General features: G+C 41.2%; 1 protein-coding gene across 1 annotated transcript in view; it reads right to left on the bottom strand.

Moving 5' to 3' along the window:
- Positions 1–6,576: 6,576 nt before the first annotated feature.
- INO80C (INO80 complex subunit C) overlaps positions 6,577–15,188 on the bottom strand; it is a 36,764-nt gene continuing 28,152 nt past the window's right edge. Inside the window, exons 4-5 of the mRNA XM_030551494.1 lie at positions 13,217–13,284; positions 6,577–6,793 (exon numbers count right to left, since the gene is read on the bottom strand). Of these exons, the coding sequence (XP_030407354.1) occupies positions 6,662–6,793; positions 13,217–13,284 (200 nt within the window). The 3' untranslated portion in view covers positions 6,577–6,661. The remainder of the gene's footprint in view (positions 6,794–13,216; positions 13,285–15,188) is intronic.

Raw genomic sequence — 15,188 nt, 5'->3', positions numbered from 1 at the left:
GAGCTAACCCGTATGTGTTTTTTAGGACTGAGTCTAGAATAGCTTCTCCTTTTCTGTGCTCTGAAACTGGCTTCCCCGTGCAGACATAATTTTTAAGGTGTCAAGAAACTCCTTCTCTAACCCTTATCCTAAGGTGATATTTCACCAGTCGGTGTGTGGGTCTTTAAGGACACCCATTATCACTGTTCTTCCTGAGACAAAACCAAAAACACAATTTTGGAGAAATGTATTTTAAACTTGGGAGTTTTAAGCCCTCATCTTTGATGATGACTTGTCCAGTTTATCTCAAACTTAAAAATAATAACGTGTGTGACATTTCTAGACTCAGTTTTGGAAAAGTTGACAGGGAAGATGACAAAATTGGGTTGATAACGGCAAACTAAAAACAGATTTAGCTAGGGAGAGATTGTCACCATTCCAAAGACAAAGTTTTATGGCCTTGTTTACACTAGCATTTTTTTCCCTTAAAAGTTCCCTCTTTTGCTACCACCTGTTCAGCTCCAACACTGGTAACAATAGTGGGAACCCTAGTGGACACAAGGTGTTTCGTGGACACTGTTGTTTCAAACCCAGTATTATGCAGACTTGTTCTGAATAGGGTTGGATGACATGGGCCATGATGATCCAAAACCCCATAAAGTTAATGACAGATTTTCCATAGTCTTCAATGGACCTTAGATAAGGTGCATGGCATTTAAATGGCAGGTGCCAAATGGAGTCTTCTCTAGGCTAATCATTGCTATTCTGGTGGCACTGCAACAGTAAGGGCTTGTCTACACTGACATGCTAGATCGGCGCTGCTGAGATCAATGCACTGGCATTGATTTAGTGGGTCTGGTGAAGAGGCGATAAGTCAACAACAGAGCGCTCTCCCATTGATTTCAGTACTCCATGTCCCTGTGAGCATATCCCAGCAACGTAGCATGTTGTAGACACTGCTTTAGGTTGATGTAAGCTACATTGCTCAGTGAGTGATTTTTTTCACACACCCTCCCCGAGCGATATAATTTACATCGACAGGTGTACATTGCTGCTTAAGAAATATTAAAAGCACACTACCAAAGGAATTTAATCTCTTGGAGGTAATCATCCAGGGTTACAGAGAATATGGCTGCAAGTGTTTGTTACCCAATTACTGTAAGAACTTAAAGGAGAGAGCTGGCCATATCCACTGCTTGCATCAGTGTGTGAGAGTTCACTGAAATCAGGGGAGTTGGACACACGTATGCCAGACTACTTTGGCCCAACATTTCTACTACGAAACAACATTTTTCACTTTAATGCTGATAATACTTTATCTGTGGTCGCAAATCTGTGCACTAGAGGATTGTTTTCCCTTGTTTAATAAAAAGAGAAGTTTTACATTCAAGTAAAACTTGTTACATGGAAAAAATGGTCTGTCTCGCATGCTTTGTGCGATACAGGTAGCCTGCATTGGTGAGAGAGTTTTTTTTGTTCCTTTCACTTGGTGGCATTTTGTGCAAAGTGAAGGTTAGTGAGTCCCAGGTATAGTACACTGAGGAAGACTTTTGAAATTCCTGGGACCAGAGCCTATTCTGTTAAATTGTCAAGTTTAACAGAGTCAAATAACTGAGTCCCTGCAGTCAAGTAACTGAGAGAAAAATTGACCCCAGAGGCGAGGTGCTGGCAACAGTAAGTTTAAAATATAAAAATCGTATTATCTAGTCCACTGGTATTATACTTTATATGTAGTACTTATTGTTTTTCAGGCTAAGCAGCAGGGAAAGTGGTGTTCTATACTTAAAACCTGTAATCTCATAGGTCATAAACCTTATTCAATTACACAAGCAATACTTACCAGTACTTTAAACACAGTTTATTAGTTATTATTAGGTATCTCAAGAGATTACTCCTACTGCATTCTGTAGACTGTGATTTACAATAGTGTAGTCATCTGAAACTACTGGATTTGTTAAGCTCCTCAGATAATAGAAAACCAAGTCAAGCAATACATGGTGATGCCAAGTGGACTTAAACGAAATGTATTACTGTATATTACATTCCACCCGCCTTTCAGCAGGCAAAGAAAAGTGGTTTGTAATCAGAACACACCGGCTAAAATGAAAAAAAAAGCAGGCATTTTTATGAATTCTTCTAGTATTTATGGGATCATCATCTTCTCTGAGTGATAGAAGTGTTCTGCAGTAACACAGATATTGCTTGGCTGGGTCTCTTTAAAAAGGACTTTACATGTGACCTTTTCAGAATCTAATAATCAAATCTGAACTTTTCTCCTTCCCGCTATATCTCAGAAAGGAAAATTACATGCTAGTCTGCGCATATATAAGCCACAAAAAAAAAAAAAGAGTTACAGATTCTAAGCCTTGAAACCAGTTCATAAATTCTCAACTGATAAACTGTCTTCACTTTACTAATTCATTTCTCTTTAAGAGAATGGATTTCATGTGAGGTTTGAGCATTTATCTTCACAGAATAATTTATGAAAGTTGTTTTAAGGTTCTGGCTACTTGTTCACTGTTCCTTTAACAGCAAAGAAATGCAAATATTCCCCTTTGCAAACCTGGAGAAAAAGGCAGCTCCCCACCATATTCCTTTGCTTCTTCTAGATTCTGTGAATACCCTTAGGTGGGAGCTCCATGAGGATGCAGATTCCTCGATGGGAGAAAGTGAGGAACTGTTGGGCTCTGAGGGTGACTTCTTTCCATAGTACCCTTCAGAAGGGCCCTAAGGTGTAAAACGACACGAGTTATTACAAAGATTATAATAAACTGAGCAGGTGGAACCACATCCCAAAGGTGTTTCCAGGACAACAGTGAGTGGACACTTGGCAGAATGGGGGGGCTAGGCCATCTGAGATCTTTGAGTTTAGGTACAGAAGTCCTGGTCCTCTTTGGGGTGTTGAATTAAGGAGCTCACCCTCCCCCCTCAAAGAAGAAAGCTTTGAAAGTTGAAACCAAATTCCCCCACACAGGGCCCAGTCCTGCAAACTGTTGGACGTCCTAAATTCAGTGGGACTTGAGGTGCTAAGCTCGTCTGTGGATCAGGTCCTTATCGAGGCATAATTATGTAGGGGAAAACAGGGTACTATAATTGGCGGCTAAATCATTCATGAATATAATAGAGCTTATTAATAGAAACACATTTGAGACTAAAACAAATTGTGGTCTGTATCAATGGGTGACAACGTATAGACAGTGATGTCTTTACATTTAATAGTTAACCCCTTCCAAGATCATGAGCAGACAATGCTGCACATGGGGATGCACTAATAGTCAAAATCTGTTCTCTGCTCCCTCCGAAAAAAGTTTGCCATTTCAAAATATCTTTCTTTCTATATTCTCATTACCATTTAAAGGAAATTTATAAGGTTATATGTTCTTTTCAGTCTTCACCTCTCCTTAAGCGGCCCCAAAATATATATTTAAAAAACCACTTCTCAATAGCATGTATTAGCTCTTGGTTTGTTCAACTTTCAATCAGTATGTAATTACAAAAATAATCCTGCTCTCACTGAAACCAGTGACACAGTAGCAGGTCCATACACTATACACACAAAAAGACTGAGTGAATGACAATCGGATGTTGGAAAAGAGCTATAGTTCAACTTTCTACCTATTCAAGTATATTTTGATTATCCCACATAGCAAACTGATTTTGTTCAGTTTAATATTAAATGTCCCAAGTGAATTGCTTCTTTCACTTCCTATCATGACTACTCCACAGCTTAATGAGTATAAGTGAGCCACCGGGGATGAGAAAAAAGGGAAGCAATAGCTAACAAAGAAGAGCGGAGAAGAAAAAGGGACCCCAACAGTCACTAAGAGATGGGCCAACAAATTTTGTTTTTTTAAAATGCAGATCTGAACCTTATATGCCTCTAACAATTATGATCTCATTGAGCATGACACAGACTCAGGTTTTCAAACGTGATATTAAATATATATAAAGAAATAAATATATATATAGTACAGTAGAAACTTTTAAGCAAATCTGGTTACACAGTGACACTATATGATCCCCTACAGTTTTGCCCCAACAGCGCTCCTGCTAGGGACTTTAAAGAGTTCTGGGAAGCTCAATAGCTTGTCCCTTCCACCACCAGAAATTGGTCCAATACATTTTATTACCTCCCCCAGCTGGTCTCTCTCATATCCTGAGACTAACATGGCTATAACAAAACTGGGGAAAATGGTGGACTCTAAAAGCATTCCTATGTGGATTTGTACCAAAAGAATTTTAAATGTATTTGTGGGAGCCAATGAATTGGGCTGAAATCCAATGTTCTGAGCTGCTGTCTGCTTAGTCAAAGCAATACTGATCTTACAGCAGTAACAGTAGTACTACAAGATTTCTTTTCATATCAAAGTTAAGCTTATCTTAAACACCTCTTCAGTACAAAAAGTAAGGAGAAAACATCCCTTTTAAAACACATATGCGAAGTGAATGTGGCCTTGATGTTTACTGGCATCAAGCGAGATATACGGTCTTATTATTTTGTGTTCTGGGATATAGTTGGTGCATTATCCAATATCCAAGGATTTGAGCCACCTGTTGTAAGTATGTCAAAAAGATTTTTTAATTGACTCTGTTTTGTAAGTATTGGATCATAAAAAAATGGGCTTTTAAATCCCAGATACAGCCTGTAAATTTGAAATTTCCCATTAATTAACCTTCCTATTTAGGGCTTGGAAGTAAGCCAATGTCAACAGTGCTCTGTGTATACATCCCTGAGTAGAGAAAAATCTATAATAATAATTAGCACTTCCATAGGGCTGTGTGCGCAAAACACAGTACAGACATTCATTAATGGGAGATTAGACGCCTAAGTACCATTAGTCCCGTTTCACAAATGAGGAAACAGACAGAAATGAAGCAATTTGCTCAAGGTAACATAGTGAGTCAGGGGCAGAGCTCTGCTACCATGAGCCCAGGCTCATTCCACAAGATCACAATAACTCCGTTCGTCCCTAAACAGGCCATTAAAATTCAATAAAAGATTATGGGACTAAAAACCAGTGGTGCGGTGAGATGAAGGAGACAGATCTGACAAGCCTGGGTATAGGGGGACAACTGGGACTAGCTGGGCAGAGAGAGCCAGAGGCAGGGGAGACCCAGACTAGCCAAGTAGCTTGGGGAGGGAGATTAGGACTGGGAACATGCGTTAGAGAGAGAGAGAGAGAGAGAGAGAGTGTGTGTGAGAGAGAGAGACACACACACACACTCTCTCTCTCTCTCTCTCTCTCTGGAAGCCAGGGCTAGGGAAAGAATGACTGGCTGAGGAGCCAGGAGAGAGGGAACGGGGACTCACTGGGCACGTAGACGAGACAAGGAGCTGAGAGTGAGATGGGGGACTGGGGATAACTGAACAAAAGGACTTGTGAGGAGGAGAGAGACTGGGATTGGATGCCTGAAAGGGTGAGACAAGGACTTGTGGGGCAAGGAGGTTGGGACAGGGAGCGAGGCATGGGGAAGAGATAGGACAGAGAGGTTGGGGAAAAGGCAGAGGGGATCATACTTCAGGCAGAGCAGACTGTGCCCACTAGATCACACTCCCCTCTAAAACCTGCACTGGAATCCAAGATTCCTGAGTCTCATCATTCCTCTCCTGTGAACAAATATCTGTGAAATCAGTTGGCAATGCATTTAACACCCCTCTAATGCTGGTCCACAGAGCAGATGTCAACCCACTATTGCTATCAGTTACTCCACTACTTCCTGCGACAGAGGTCAGTGTGGCGAATCAGACGATTCCAACCCTGTTGATGAACCATGGGGGTGTTTCTGTGATGCTAATGAAGGAATGTCTGTTCTTTCAGTTTTTTTTTTTTAATAGGAAGTTTCATACAAAAAATACATTGAAAAGAACATTACTAGGGTTGCAAAGTCAAGTACTCAAAAGTTAAGAAAATACCAGAATTTATGCAATTTTAATTCACTCCTCTTTTCCTTATTCATTAGGATTGAGTCTTGTATTATAGTTTGTGTGTATAATTTTAATTCCACTGACAGTTCTCTTGATTACCTGAAAACTAAAATATCCCAAGTTCTTCGGTATCTGTTTCCCCACCCAGCACCCTGCCCCATATTAGGATAATTAAGTTTGCAATATAAATATTAGCATATTAGCACTTGAATAGACATCTTCATTTTCAATATGCTTAATGGACATTAACCAACTAATCCCCACAACAGTATTCAGAGAAGTATTTTACAGGGGGGGCAAACTGAAGCAAAGAGTTTGTGACTTCTCCATATGCAAGGCAGGTTTAGAACTCAGGAGTTCTTGGTCACTAACCCTGGGCTCAGATCACTCATCCTTCTTCTAAGCCAAATATCAGTGCACTTAACAATAGCAAGGGTGAAATCCTGGCCTCACTGAAGTAAATGGCAAAACTCAGACTGATTTCAGTAGGGCCAGGACTGCACCCTAAACATTCAGGATCTTTTGTTGACTACAGCAGGATTCTTATGTCAGCAAGCTAACAAATATACAGACGTATCAAAATTAAAACTAAATATTCTTTTGAATGCACATTTCAATCCAGCCACTTTCAGACATAAATATGAATATTAATTTGTAATGCCCCCAAATAATCTCAATGCCACAAGCAGAGTTTTATTTAAAACACTGAATGTTATTCCAATCCGTGGCTGGTCACTCAAAGGCATTTTGCAAGTCTTAAGGAACTATACTCGTTGCTTTTCTTAACGCCAGGTAACCTGTAACAACGTCTGAAGGAAGCATCCGAATGTAAGCAAATTCTTCAATGCTACTGAATCTCAGCTTGCTCTGTGGATCTGTATAATTTGCCTGGAAAAGAAACAATGGCAGAGATACCATTCAGAGAGAAATCTCAGTAAAAATGTCAAAACAAAACATTTGAGTCCATAATAATGTGTGTAACAACCGAGAAATTTATAAGATGTTACCATGTAACAAGAAGTAGTTTCCTCTTTCTTCCCTCACGTCAAAACTTTTACGAGAATTAAACAGTTCCCTGAAAAAGCTTTTACATCAAAAATGCATTAAACATAATGGGACTAAAATAGCTTCACGTACAAACCTATACAGCAGAAAAAATCCTACCACAGCTCTCTAACATCACCCTAGCAACTGTGTGTCTGGTACAGTCCTTTACAAGGTAGTTCTCCAAAGAATGGGGTTGTTGCCAGTACAGTACCAACAAAGAGGCTGAATTATGGGTGGTCTGATAGCTTTGGCTTGATTTCCCTGCTTGTGTTGGATTGTTTGTAGCTTTAGTTTTCTTTAAAATGGCAAAGATTTTTGTAAAGAAAAAGCTTTTGGATCTGTGACTGAACTGTTAAGAAATCTGAACTCAGTGTTTTGCATTACTCCAGATTGCTGCTTTCAGCACCATAATGTAGCTGAGTGACACAACGAACATTGATCTAGCTCAGGGGTGGGCAAACTACAGCCTGGGAGCTGCTTTCGGCCTGTCAGACGTTCTTATCCAGCCCTTGAGCTCCCGCCAGGGAGCAGGGTCGGGAGCTTGCTCCGCTCTGTTTGGCACTCCCCTGCCCCCAATTTACAATTCCCTTGATGAGCGCCATCTTCCAGCATGCAGAGCCACACTGCACAGGCGCAGATTCACCATGCTGTTTCCTGGATCGGAAACACACACCCCCTTTTTCCCTGCCTTCCATACACATCACGACCAATTTCCTCCCGGTTTTCAATGGCCCCACTCTTGAGAGCCTCGAAACCACCCGGGGCTACACCTATTCTAGCTAGGGTGCCTCTGCCCATGGGAGTGCCTGGTACGGCCCCCTTGGTGTCACTGCCAGCAGGGCCCTTAAGAGTCCCCTGTAGAGCCCCCCCGTGCCACACCCCATGAGTCCCCTCTGCCCCCACCTCAGTAACATCCCTTATAGAGCCCCCCATTCTACACCCCATAGAGTCCCCCTCCCCCACCGGGCATTCATGGCCTGCCATACAATTTCCATACTCAGATGCGGCCCTCAGGCCAAAAAGTCTGCCCACCCCTAATCTAGCTTGTATCCTCCACTTCTGCTACATTTGAATTAGGGCTTCCTAGGTGAGGTTCCAGCTCCACCCCATCCTCCTTCCCTCCCTGTTGCCCTAGAAAGCTTGAGCATATGTTAGCCATCAGGCTCAGCACATTGGGTAGAACCAAGAGAAAAGCCAATCTCCATGGTATTGTTCTCTCCATCCTAGGCCCATCTGAAATAACTGTTGACCCTGTTCGTATTATCTTATGTTGTACCCGCCAGTGATCTGAGACCTTCCTTCCTTGCTCTCCCTGACAAGAGATCTGGGATGGTGGAAGGCTCAGATGGTGGAAGCTTGCTTTCTGAAGAAGCATACTACCAAGGAAGACAGGGGACAGGAAGCACTGCAGAAGAGCACAGGCTCTGTAGGTCCCCCGGATTCAGAGTGTAGTGTTGAACCCCCTGCCAGGTCCATGGTGGGAAGGAAATGTTCCCCAGGGTGAGAAAATGTGGAGGGCACTCTAAAGTGAAAACTCAGTACTTGGCTATAAGGTAGTCAACTGCCAGGGCTGGTAATAGTTATGTAGCAGAGTATATTGAGGACTCTTGCCATATAGCATTTTTTTTTCAACGCCACAAAACATTAACTTAACGTGGAAAATATTTTAGCTTTCAGAAAATAGCAAATGTAGGACTTAATGAAGGGCCAATATCATCCCTGATGTAGTCAGAGTTATTCTGGGTATATATTTGTAGGTACATCAAAGTTCTGTGAGTTTGGCTCAAGGTGTGTAAGAAAATCTAAGCAAACGTTGATTTTTAACGGACAATAGCAATATGTTTTTTCGGCTAAATCTTATCTACTTATTTATTGCATTTCATTAAATGTTTGTTAAAAAACTGTGACCCTGAGAGGATCCTCTACCAGTCTTACACTTCACACTGGAGGGCAAGATATTACTATATAGTAGGTGTAATTACCATCTAGTGATTTTCAGATAAATTATGTTAGAAGCAATCTGAGTAAAACTTTTTCAAATATTTCTGCAATAATTAAACCAGATAAAAAGCAGAGCAATGCAATTTTGCATGGAAAAAGCCCTCCACATTTTGTAAACTAAGTCAAAGGCCACAGATACTTTATCATGTTTTGAAGTATGTAATTATCTTAGTCTGTTTCTACAGCACCAAAGCTGATCCGTTTTCAGAAAGGCAGAAGTTCAAGCATTTGAGTAATTTTTTCTGTTAGATTAGATTACTTTGTTCTATATGTTAATATGACCAAAGGCCTACCTTCTAAGTTTCAACAGAAGAGCTTATGTGTCTAAAAATGCAAATGTAATCCATAAATAGAATTCTTTTTGAACTTTTAGCATTTGCTGCATTAAAACTATAAATTGGCTGCCTTATTAGACCATTAAGGGATATAATTCCATCGAAAGAGACAAGAATCAACAGAATTCAGTTGTGGTGTTTAACATAACTGCTGATGTACTGATGGGAAAGTTTAATACACTCCTCATTTAAGACAGACCATTTGATACTTCCTTGCATGAGTAATGCCAAAGAATTTATTGCAAGTAGCATTTCTTGGGGAATCCTGCACTCCTCACAGGAAATGTTCTCACACAAATGCTATCAGATTTCTCACAGAGACCAGGGGGACATTTTTTGGACTACTAAAATATTCCCTTACGTACTGTATCTTCCCATTAGGAAGTGATTTTAAGAATGAAGGTCGTACTTCTTATGAACCAATTCTGACTCAACAATTTAAAGGATACATCAGTTGTTAAGCAGGATATTTTTATCAGTCAAGAGAAACTTTCCAGCCATAGCAAAATAGGTAATTTGTCCCAAGATGAATTCAGAAGATGAAAAATTGAAAAAGCCAAAAGAAAAAAAGCAGCGCTGAATGCAGTCATCAGAGAAAGATTATTTGCATCATGCTAGAGTAGTTACATTTACGTAGCTCATTGACAGTGGGGGATGGGAAAAAAGAAGGAAAGAGCCTGCTGAAGTCTGTAGGAAACCTACAGGCTTCCCCAAGCTAAATTTGGTCTCCTCTGGCTAATTAAAAGCCAAATTCTGATACATCTTTATGTAGCAGTGGGAAATAGTAGTGAGCACATGGATTAGAGAGGCTAACTGACCAATTCTGAAGAGGGTCAAGGCCAGTGTGGAAGGGAATTATAGAGCTGCTTTGGCAGGTGGAAGTGGAAAAGGCTTATGCAATTAAGTTCCCTCAGCAGCCCTCCTCTGTGCTAGGCCAAGGTTACTTGGATTACTGCAACCCAAGTAACCCCAATTAAGGCTATTGTTAACACCTGCAAAGCAATTGTAAGGGGAGAGGATGGGAAAAAGATAAAGGGGGATGAAGACACTAGTTGCATCCTCTTTTTTCTGCTAAAATCTGTTTGGGGGGGTGAGGTAACAATAATACAAACAACCCCCGATTTGTCTATTTCATCCACTTGTTGTGCCCTGTCTTTCCTATAGAATGAGAGACTTCTGGATTACTTGTTTATGTGGCACTTAGTACAACTGAACCCTGATCATTCCTGGGAGATCCTGGGTACTACCATAATATAGATAATACTCTAGTTGAAAAACACAAACTGGCTGGAGGGGAGTGGCTTTATTGGGTGGGCGAGCTATGTCCCAAATGACAGGGGAGAAAGGCATGTGGGTTTGAATCAGTGGTCCAATCGACCCTCTAGATTTAGGAGTTGCCAGCTGAGATCTAAGTGGCAGGTATCACTCAGATGAAGGATCCCATGCGAGACATATTGTCTCCTCTGATGTCATCCACCAACTGCCTTTATATAAAATCAAAAAAATGATGTTAAAAGAAAATTAACGTTGCAAAGTAGAGCTCTCAAAAGTTAGGAAATGCCCAAATTAATATTGTTCATACAAGCTTAATTCCAGTTCCCTTGTAACTAAAGATTGTATCATAATGCATACACACATGATCACATTCTATTTTTATCTCAGCATTCCTGCCGCATTCAGTGCCCAGAATAGATGGTGCTCACTTCCTGAGCAACTATTCAATGCTTTGTTTTCTCCTCATTGTTCAATGTGTGGCCCTCCATCTTGTTTACCGCACACTACTCTAACCCTGTTCTGAACACAGAATTATTAATTTCCCCATGCACTCACCACTACAGTGTCTGAGTGATTCACAAACAATTAATTTATGTTCACAACATCTTTGTGAGGTAACGAAGTATTACTAGCCTAGCTTTAGGGATGGAAAACTGAGGCACAGATATTAAGATCAAAAGTGTCCATCAATTTTGGGTTCCCAGTTTGAGATGCCCAGGACCTGATTTTTCAGAGTATTTAGTATTATATGGCACTTTCCACATTCAAAGCAAAATGTCTGTTGACTTCAGTTGCAGTTTTTCTGCCTTCAGCTCAGCAATTCCGCAAATCAGACTCTACATGCTTAAAGTTGGGTACCCAGAAATTGAGGAACCACACAGTTAATTTAAAAATAATTTAAGTGACTTGACTAATATCACATAGGAAATCTGTAGCAGAGGCAAAAGTAAAATCCAGTTCCCCAGGACTGCATGCAACTGCATTAACTATTCAGGGCAGATGGAGAATTTAGCTGCCAAATTCTAACAAGTCTCTACTGAACATATGTGAACTGACATTTTTTAAAGTCTTATAATTTGGCCAAATGTGGGTGTGTTTTTCATAATAGCAGCAAAAGATATATCCCTGACACAAAGACTACCACACTGCCAAATTTCAAGTTACTACTCCAAATCAGGGGCATTAGAGCTTCTCAATGAAACAGGTGTAAGAATTTTTTTGAAAGTGAGCCAAACAACATATTTTTCCCTACTCCTAATCTTATTTTCTGCAACTGTTGAATCATTTTTCCAAATAAGACTAAGAATAATGAGCTAGAGACAGACACTGGACACAGAAAGTTTTAGTCTGAATAGTGAAGTTTGGAAAAATTATAAGCAACTGAAAACAGAGTCCTTTCCTGTATTGGGAAATGTGAGCTACCAGTTCCACCTATAGTGTGTGTGGGTGAGGAGACCCAGACTCTACCCCAGGGGAGAGGCAGGGTAGGAGGACTTGTGTGGCTATCTCAAGAGGCAAGACCTTTAATCTGCTTTGGCTCTCTAGCCAGGGAGTCTACCTAGGTTTTGGGAGCTATGTGACAGAGGCAGTTTAGCTCAAGGTTTGGCTTTAAATCAGAGTTGGGCAAACTACAGCCCACGGGACCGTCCTGCCCGGCCCCCAAGCTCCTAGCCTGGGATGCTCGCCCAAGCCTCTCCCCCGTTGTCCCCCATCACCCGCAGCCTCAGCTCACTCATTCCGCCACCAGTGTAATGCTCTGGGCGGCAGGGCTGTGAGCTCCTGGGGCAGCGCAGCTGCAGACCCCAGCCTGGTTCGGTGCTCTGAGCTGTGTGGTGGTGGTAACAGCGTGGCCCGGCTCCACCCAGGTGGCGCAGCTGTAGCACCGCCAGCTACTGGTGCTCCAGGCAGCGTGGTAAGGGGGCACAAAACATGGGGGGTTGGATAGAGGGCAGGGGAGTTCGGGGTGCTGGTCAGGAGGCAGGGATGTAGATAGCGGTTGGGGGGAAACAGGGGGTTGAATGGGGGCAGGGGTCATGGGGGGCAGTCAGAAGGGGGGGTTGGATGGGGCGGCAGGGGACAGGGAGAAGGAATGGTTGGATGGGGCAGTGGTCCTGTGGGGGGCCCATCAGGAATGAGAGGAGGGATTGGATGGGGCAGTGGCGGCCTGGGGGCAGCCAGAAGACAGAGAGCGGATGTGTGTGGATGGGGCAGGGGTCGGGGGGGCAGATAGGAGGTGGGGGCTGGGCCACAACCCCCTCCCCTAACCAGCCCTCCATAGAATTTATGAAACCCAATGCGGCCCTCAGGCCAAAAAGTTTGCCCGCCTCATCTCTAAATCAATGGGACATGTTTAAGTACGTTGCTGAACTGGGACCTACCTGAATACACAGGGGGGATAGCTCAGTGATTTGAGCATTGGTCTGCTAAACACAGGGTTGTGAGCTCAATCCTTGAGGGGGCCTTAGCAATCTGGGGCAAAATCATTACTTGGTCCTGCTAGTGAAGGCATGGGGCTGGACTCAATGACCTTTCAAGTTCCCTTCCAGTTCTATGAGATAGGTATATCTCCAATTATTTTATTATTTATTTTTTCTAATTTTGTGTTGTGAGAAATGAGATGCCAATTTAGATAAGTTTTAAAAAAAATACTTACAGGAAGTCCTGAAATATCAGAGTATTTTTTGGCTGGTTTAAAGGAAGGAGGAGCTTCGATATTAAAGTCTAAAAGTATGTCAAAGAGAGAAAGGAAGATATTAACTTCTGCAGTCTATCTTTTCAGGGTCACATTTGTATTTTTTTAAAATAAAAATAACAGTTGAAAAGATAAACAATTGTTGAAAAACAATTATTTTACTAAAAGAAATTTCTATTGACTAGCAACAGTGAGGCAAAGAAACATGAAACAGAATTAGCTGAAAACATTTAACTTGCTTTATTTATACACTAAGTATCAGAGGGGTAGCCGTGTTAGTCTGGATCTGTAAAAGCAGCAAAGAATCCTGTGGCACCTTATAGACTAACAGACGTATTGGAGCATGAGCTTTCGTGGGTGGATACCCACTTCGTCGGACGCATGTAGTGGACTCTTTGCTGCTTTTATACACTAAGGCCTTCATCCTGTTCGCCTTACTGACAGAGGTAAGGTGAGCAGGATTGACCCCTCAAGGAAGAAAAATGCAAGAGAGCTATTTTTACTGCATTACGAACACCATGGATTCATGTAAGTCTTAATGACTATTTCCTCTACAGTCAGAAATATAATATCTACAAGAATAGTCACTACGCCTGCTGTACGTTAAGACCACCAAACATTGCTCAAGACTGAAGCTTTGAAATACTGTAATCCAGAAAAGCAAACTAATCTTTTAAATCAGATAAATCTTTAAGCATGTGCCACTTTAAGCCTGGCCAATGACCTAGAAAACTGTCTGAATACTTAAATGAAATGATAGAAATTGCTATTTTTTTTGGTGTCCCTTAGACAGTAATAGCATTGCTCTTGTATGCAAACATTTATTCAGACACATCTCGGTATGTTTCATTAGTTTAAAAAAACAAAACCGTAACTTGACAAAGTACTGATATGTATAAAAATATCTTGTACACGGCTAGCTTCTTTCCCTCCACACGCATCTGATTCAGATTTTATGGATAAAGGATTCCAATTTAGCAGATCAGATCCTTTAATCATCATGTGCACGATAAAGCAATAATTCAAAAGATATTAATGCCATAGGCAGCTGTTTTAAAATATACAATTATTTATTTTTCTTTTTATTTTTTTTATGTGGACATTCTATTTGTAAAAGTAAATGTAGTTGAAAATAGCAACATCAGCAGATTGTCAGTTATAATAGCCAAGAACACACAGTAGTCTGCATTTTTCTATAATAGTAGTTTCAAAAACTCTTTTAAAAATGGCAAGTTATTTTTGGACAAAACATTACCAAAAAAGTCTCAGAGGCTGGATCAACTAACTTGGGCTTGTGCTACAGATCTAAAAACAGCAGTGTAGACATTCCTTTTCAGGCTGGAGCCCAAGCTTTGAGACCCACCCCTCTTGTGGAGTTTCAAAGCCCAGTCTCCAATCTAAGCAGGAATATCTACACTGCTATTTTCAGCCCCATGGCGCAAGCCTGAGTCAGTTGACCAGGCTCTAAGACTTGTTGCCAAAGATGTTTCTTTGCAGTGTAGATATACTCTGACAGGCTAACAAATAAAATATTTAAAAAATGCAAGCATACTCAATTCCTGCGGTGCTTTTTGATTTCTTATAGCCTGCCCAGAGAAAAACGGAGGAGTTAATTCTGCCTCTTATTAATGTTGAGCAATTCTTTACTCCATGAGTAGATTAAGGCAGACATGGGGCTACTCATAGAGTACCACTCAACATGAATAAAGGTGACAGAATCTTGACCTGAGTAAGCAACTGAGGACTTGGTCCTAGTAGATTTATTTTCCTGTCAAACAGGCACAAACTTTCTAACACCACTCCCAATTACATGCTCCATGTTCGTCTCCATTTGATTGTGAGGTCAAGCTGTTCTTAAATATATCACTGAAATTTGTTCCATCAGAATACTGCATGCATAGATAAAATTTAGGTTCACTTTAAAGAAAGTAAT

Source organism: Gopherus evgoodei, chromosome 2 (genome assembly GCF_007399415.2).
Source record: "Gopherus evgoodei ecotype Sinaloan lineage chromosome 2, rGopEvg1_v1.p, whole genome shotgun sequence".
Classification (NCBI taxonomy): domain Eukaryota; kingdom Metazoa; phylum Chordata; order Testudines; family Testudinidae; genus Gopherus; species Gopherus evgoodei.
The sequence above is the reverse complement of the archived record's forward strand: the minus strand, read 5'-3'. Positions and strand labels throughout refer to the sequence as shown.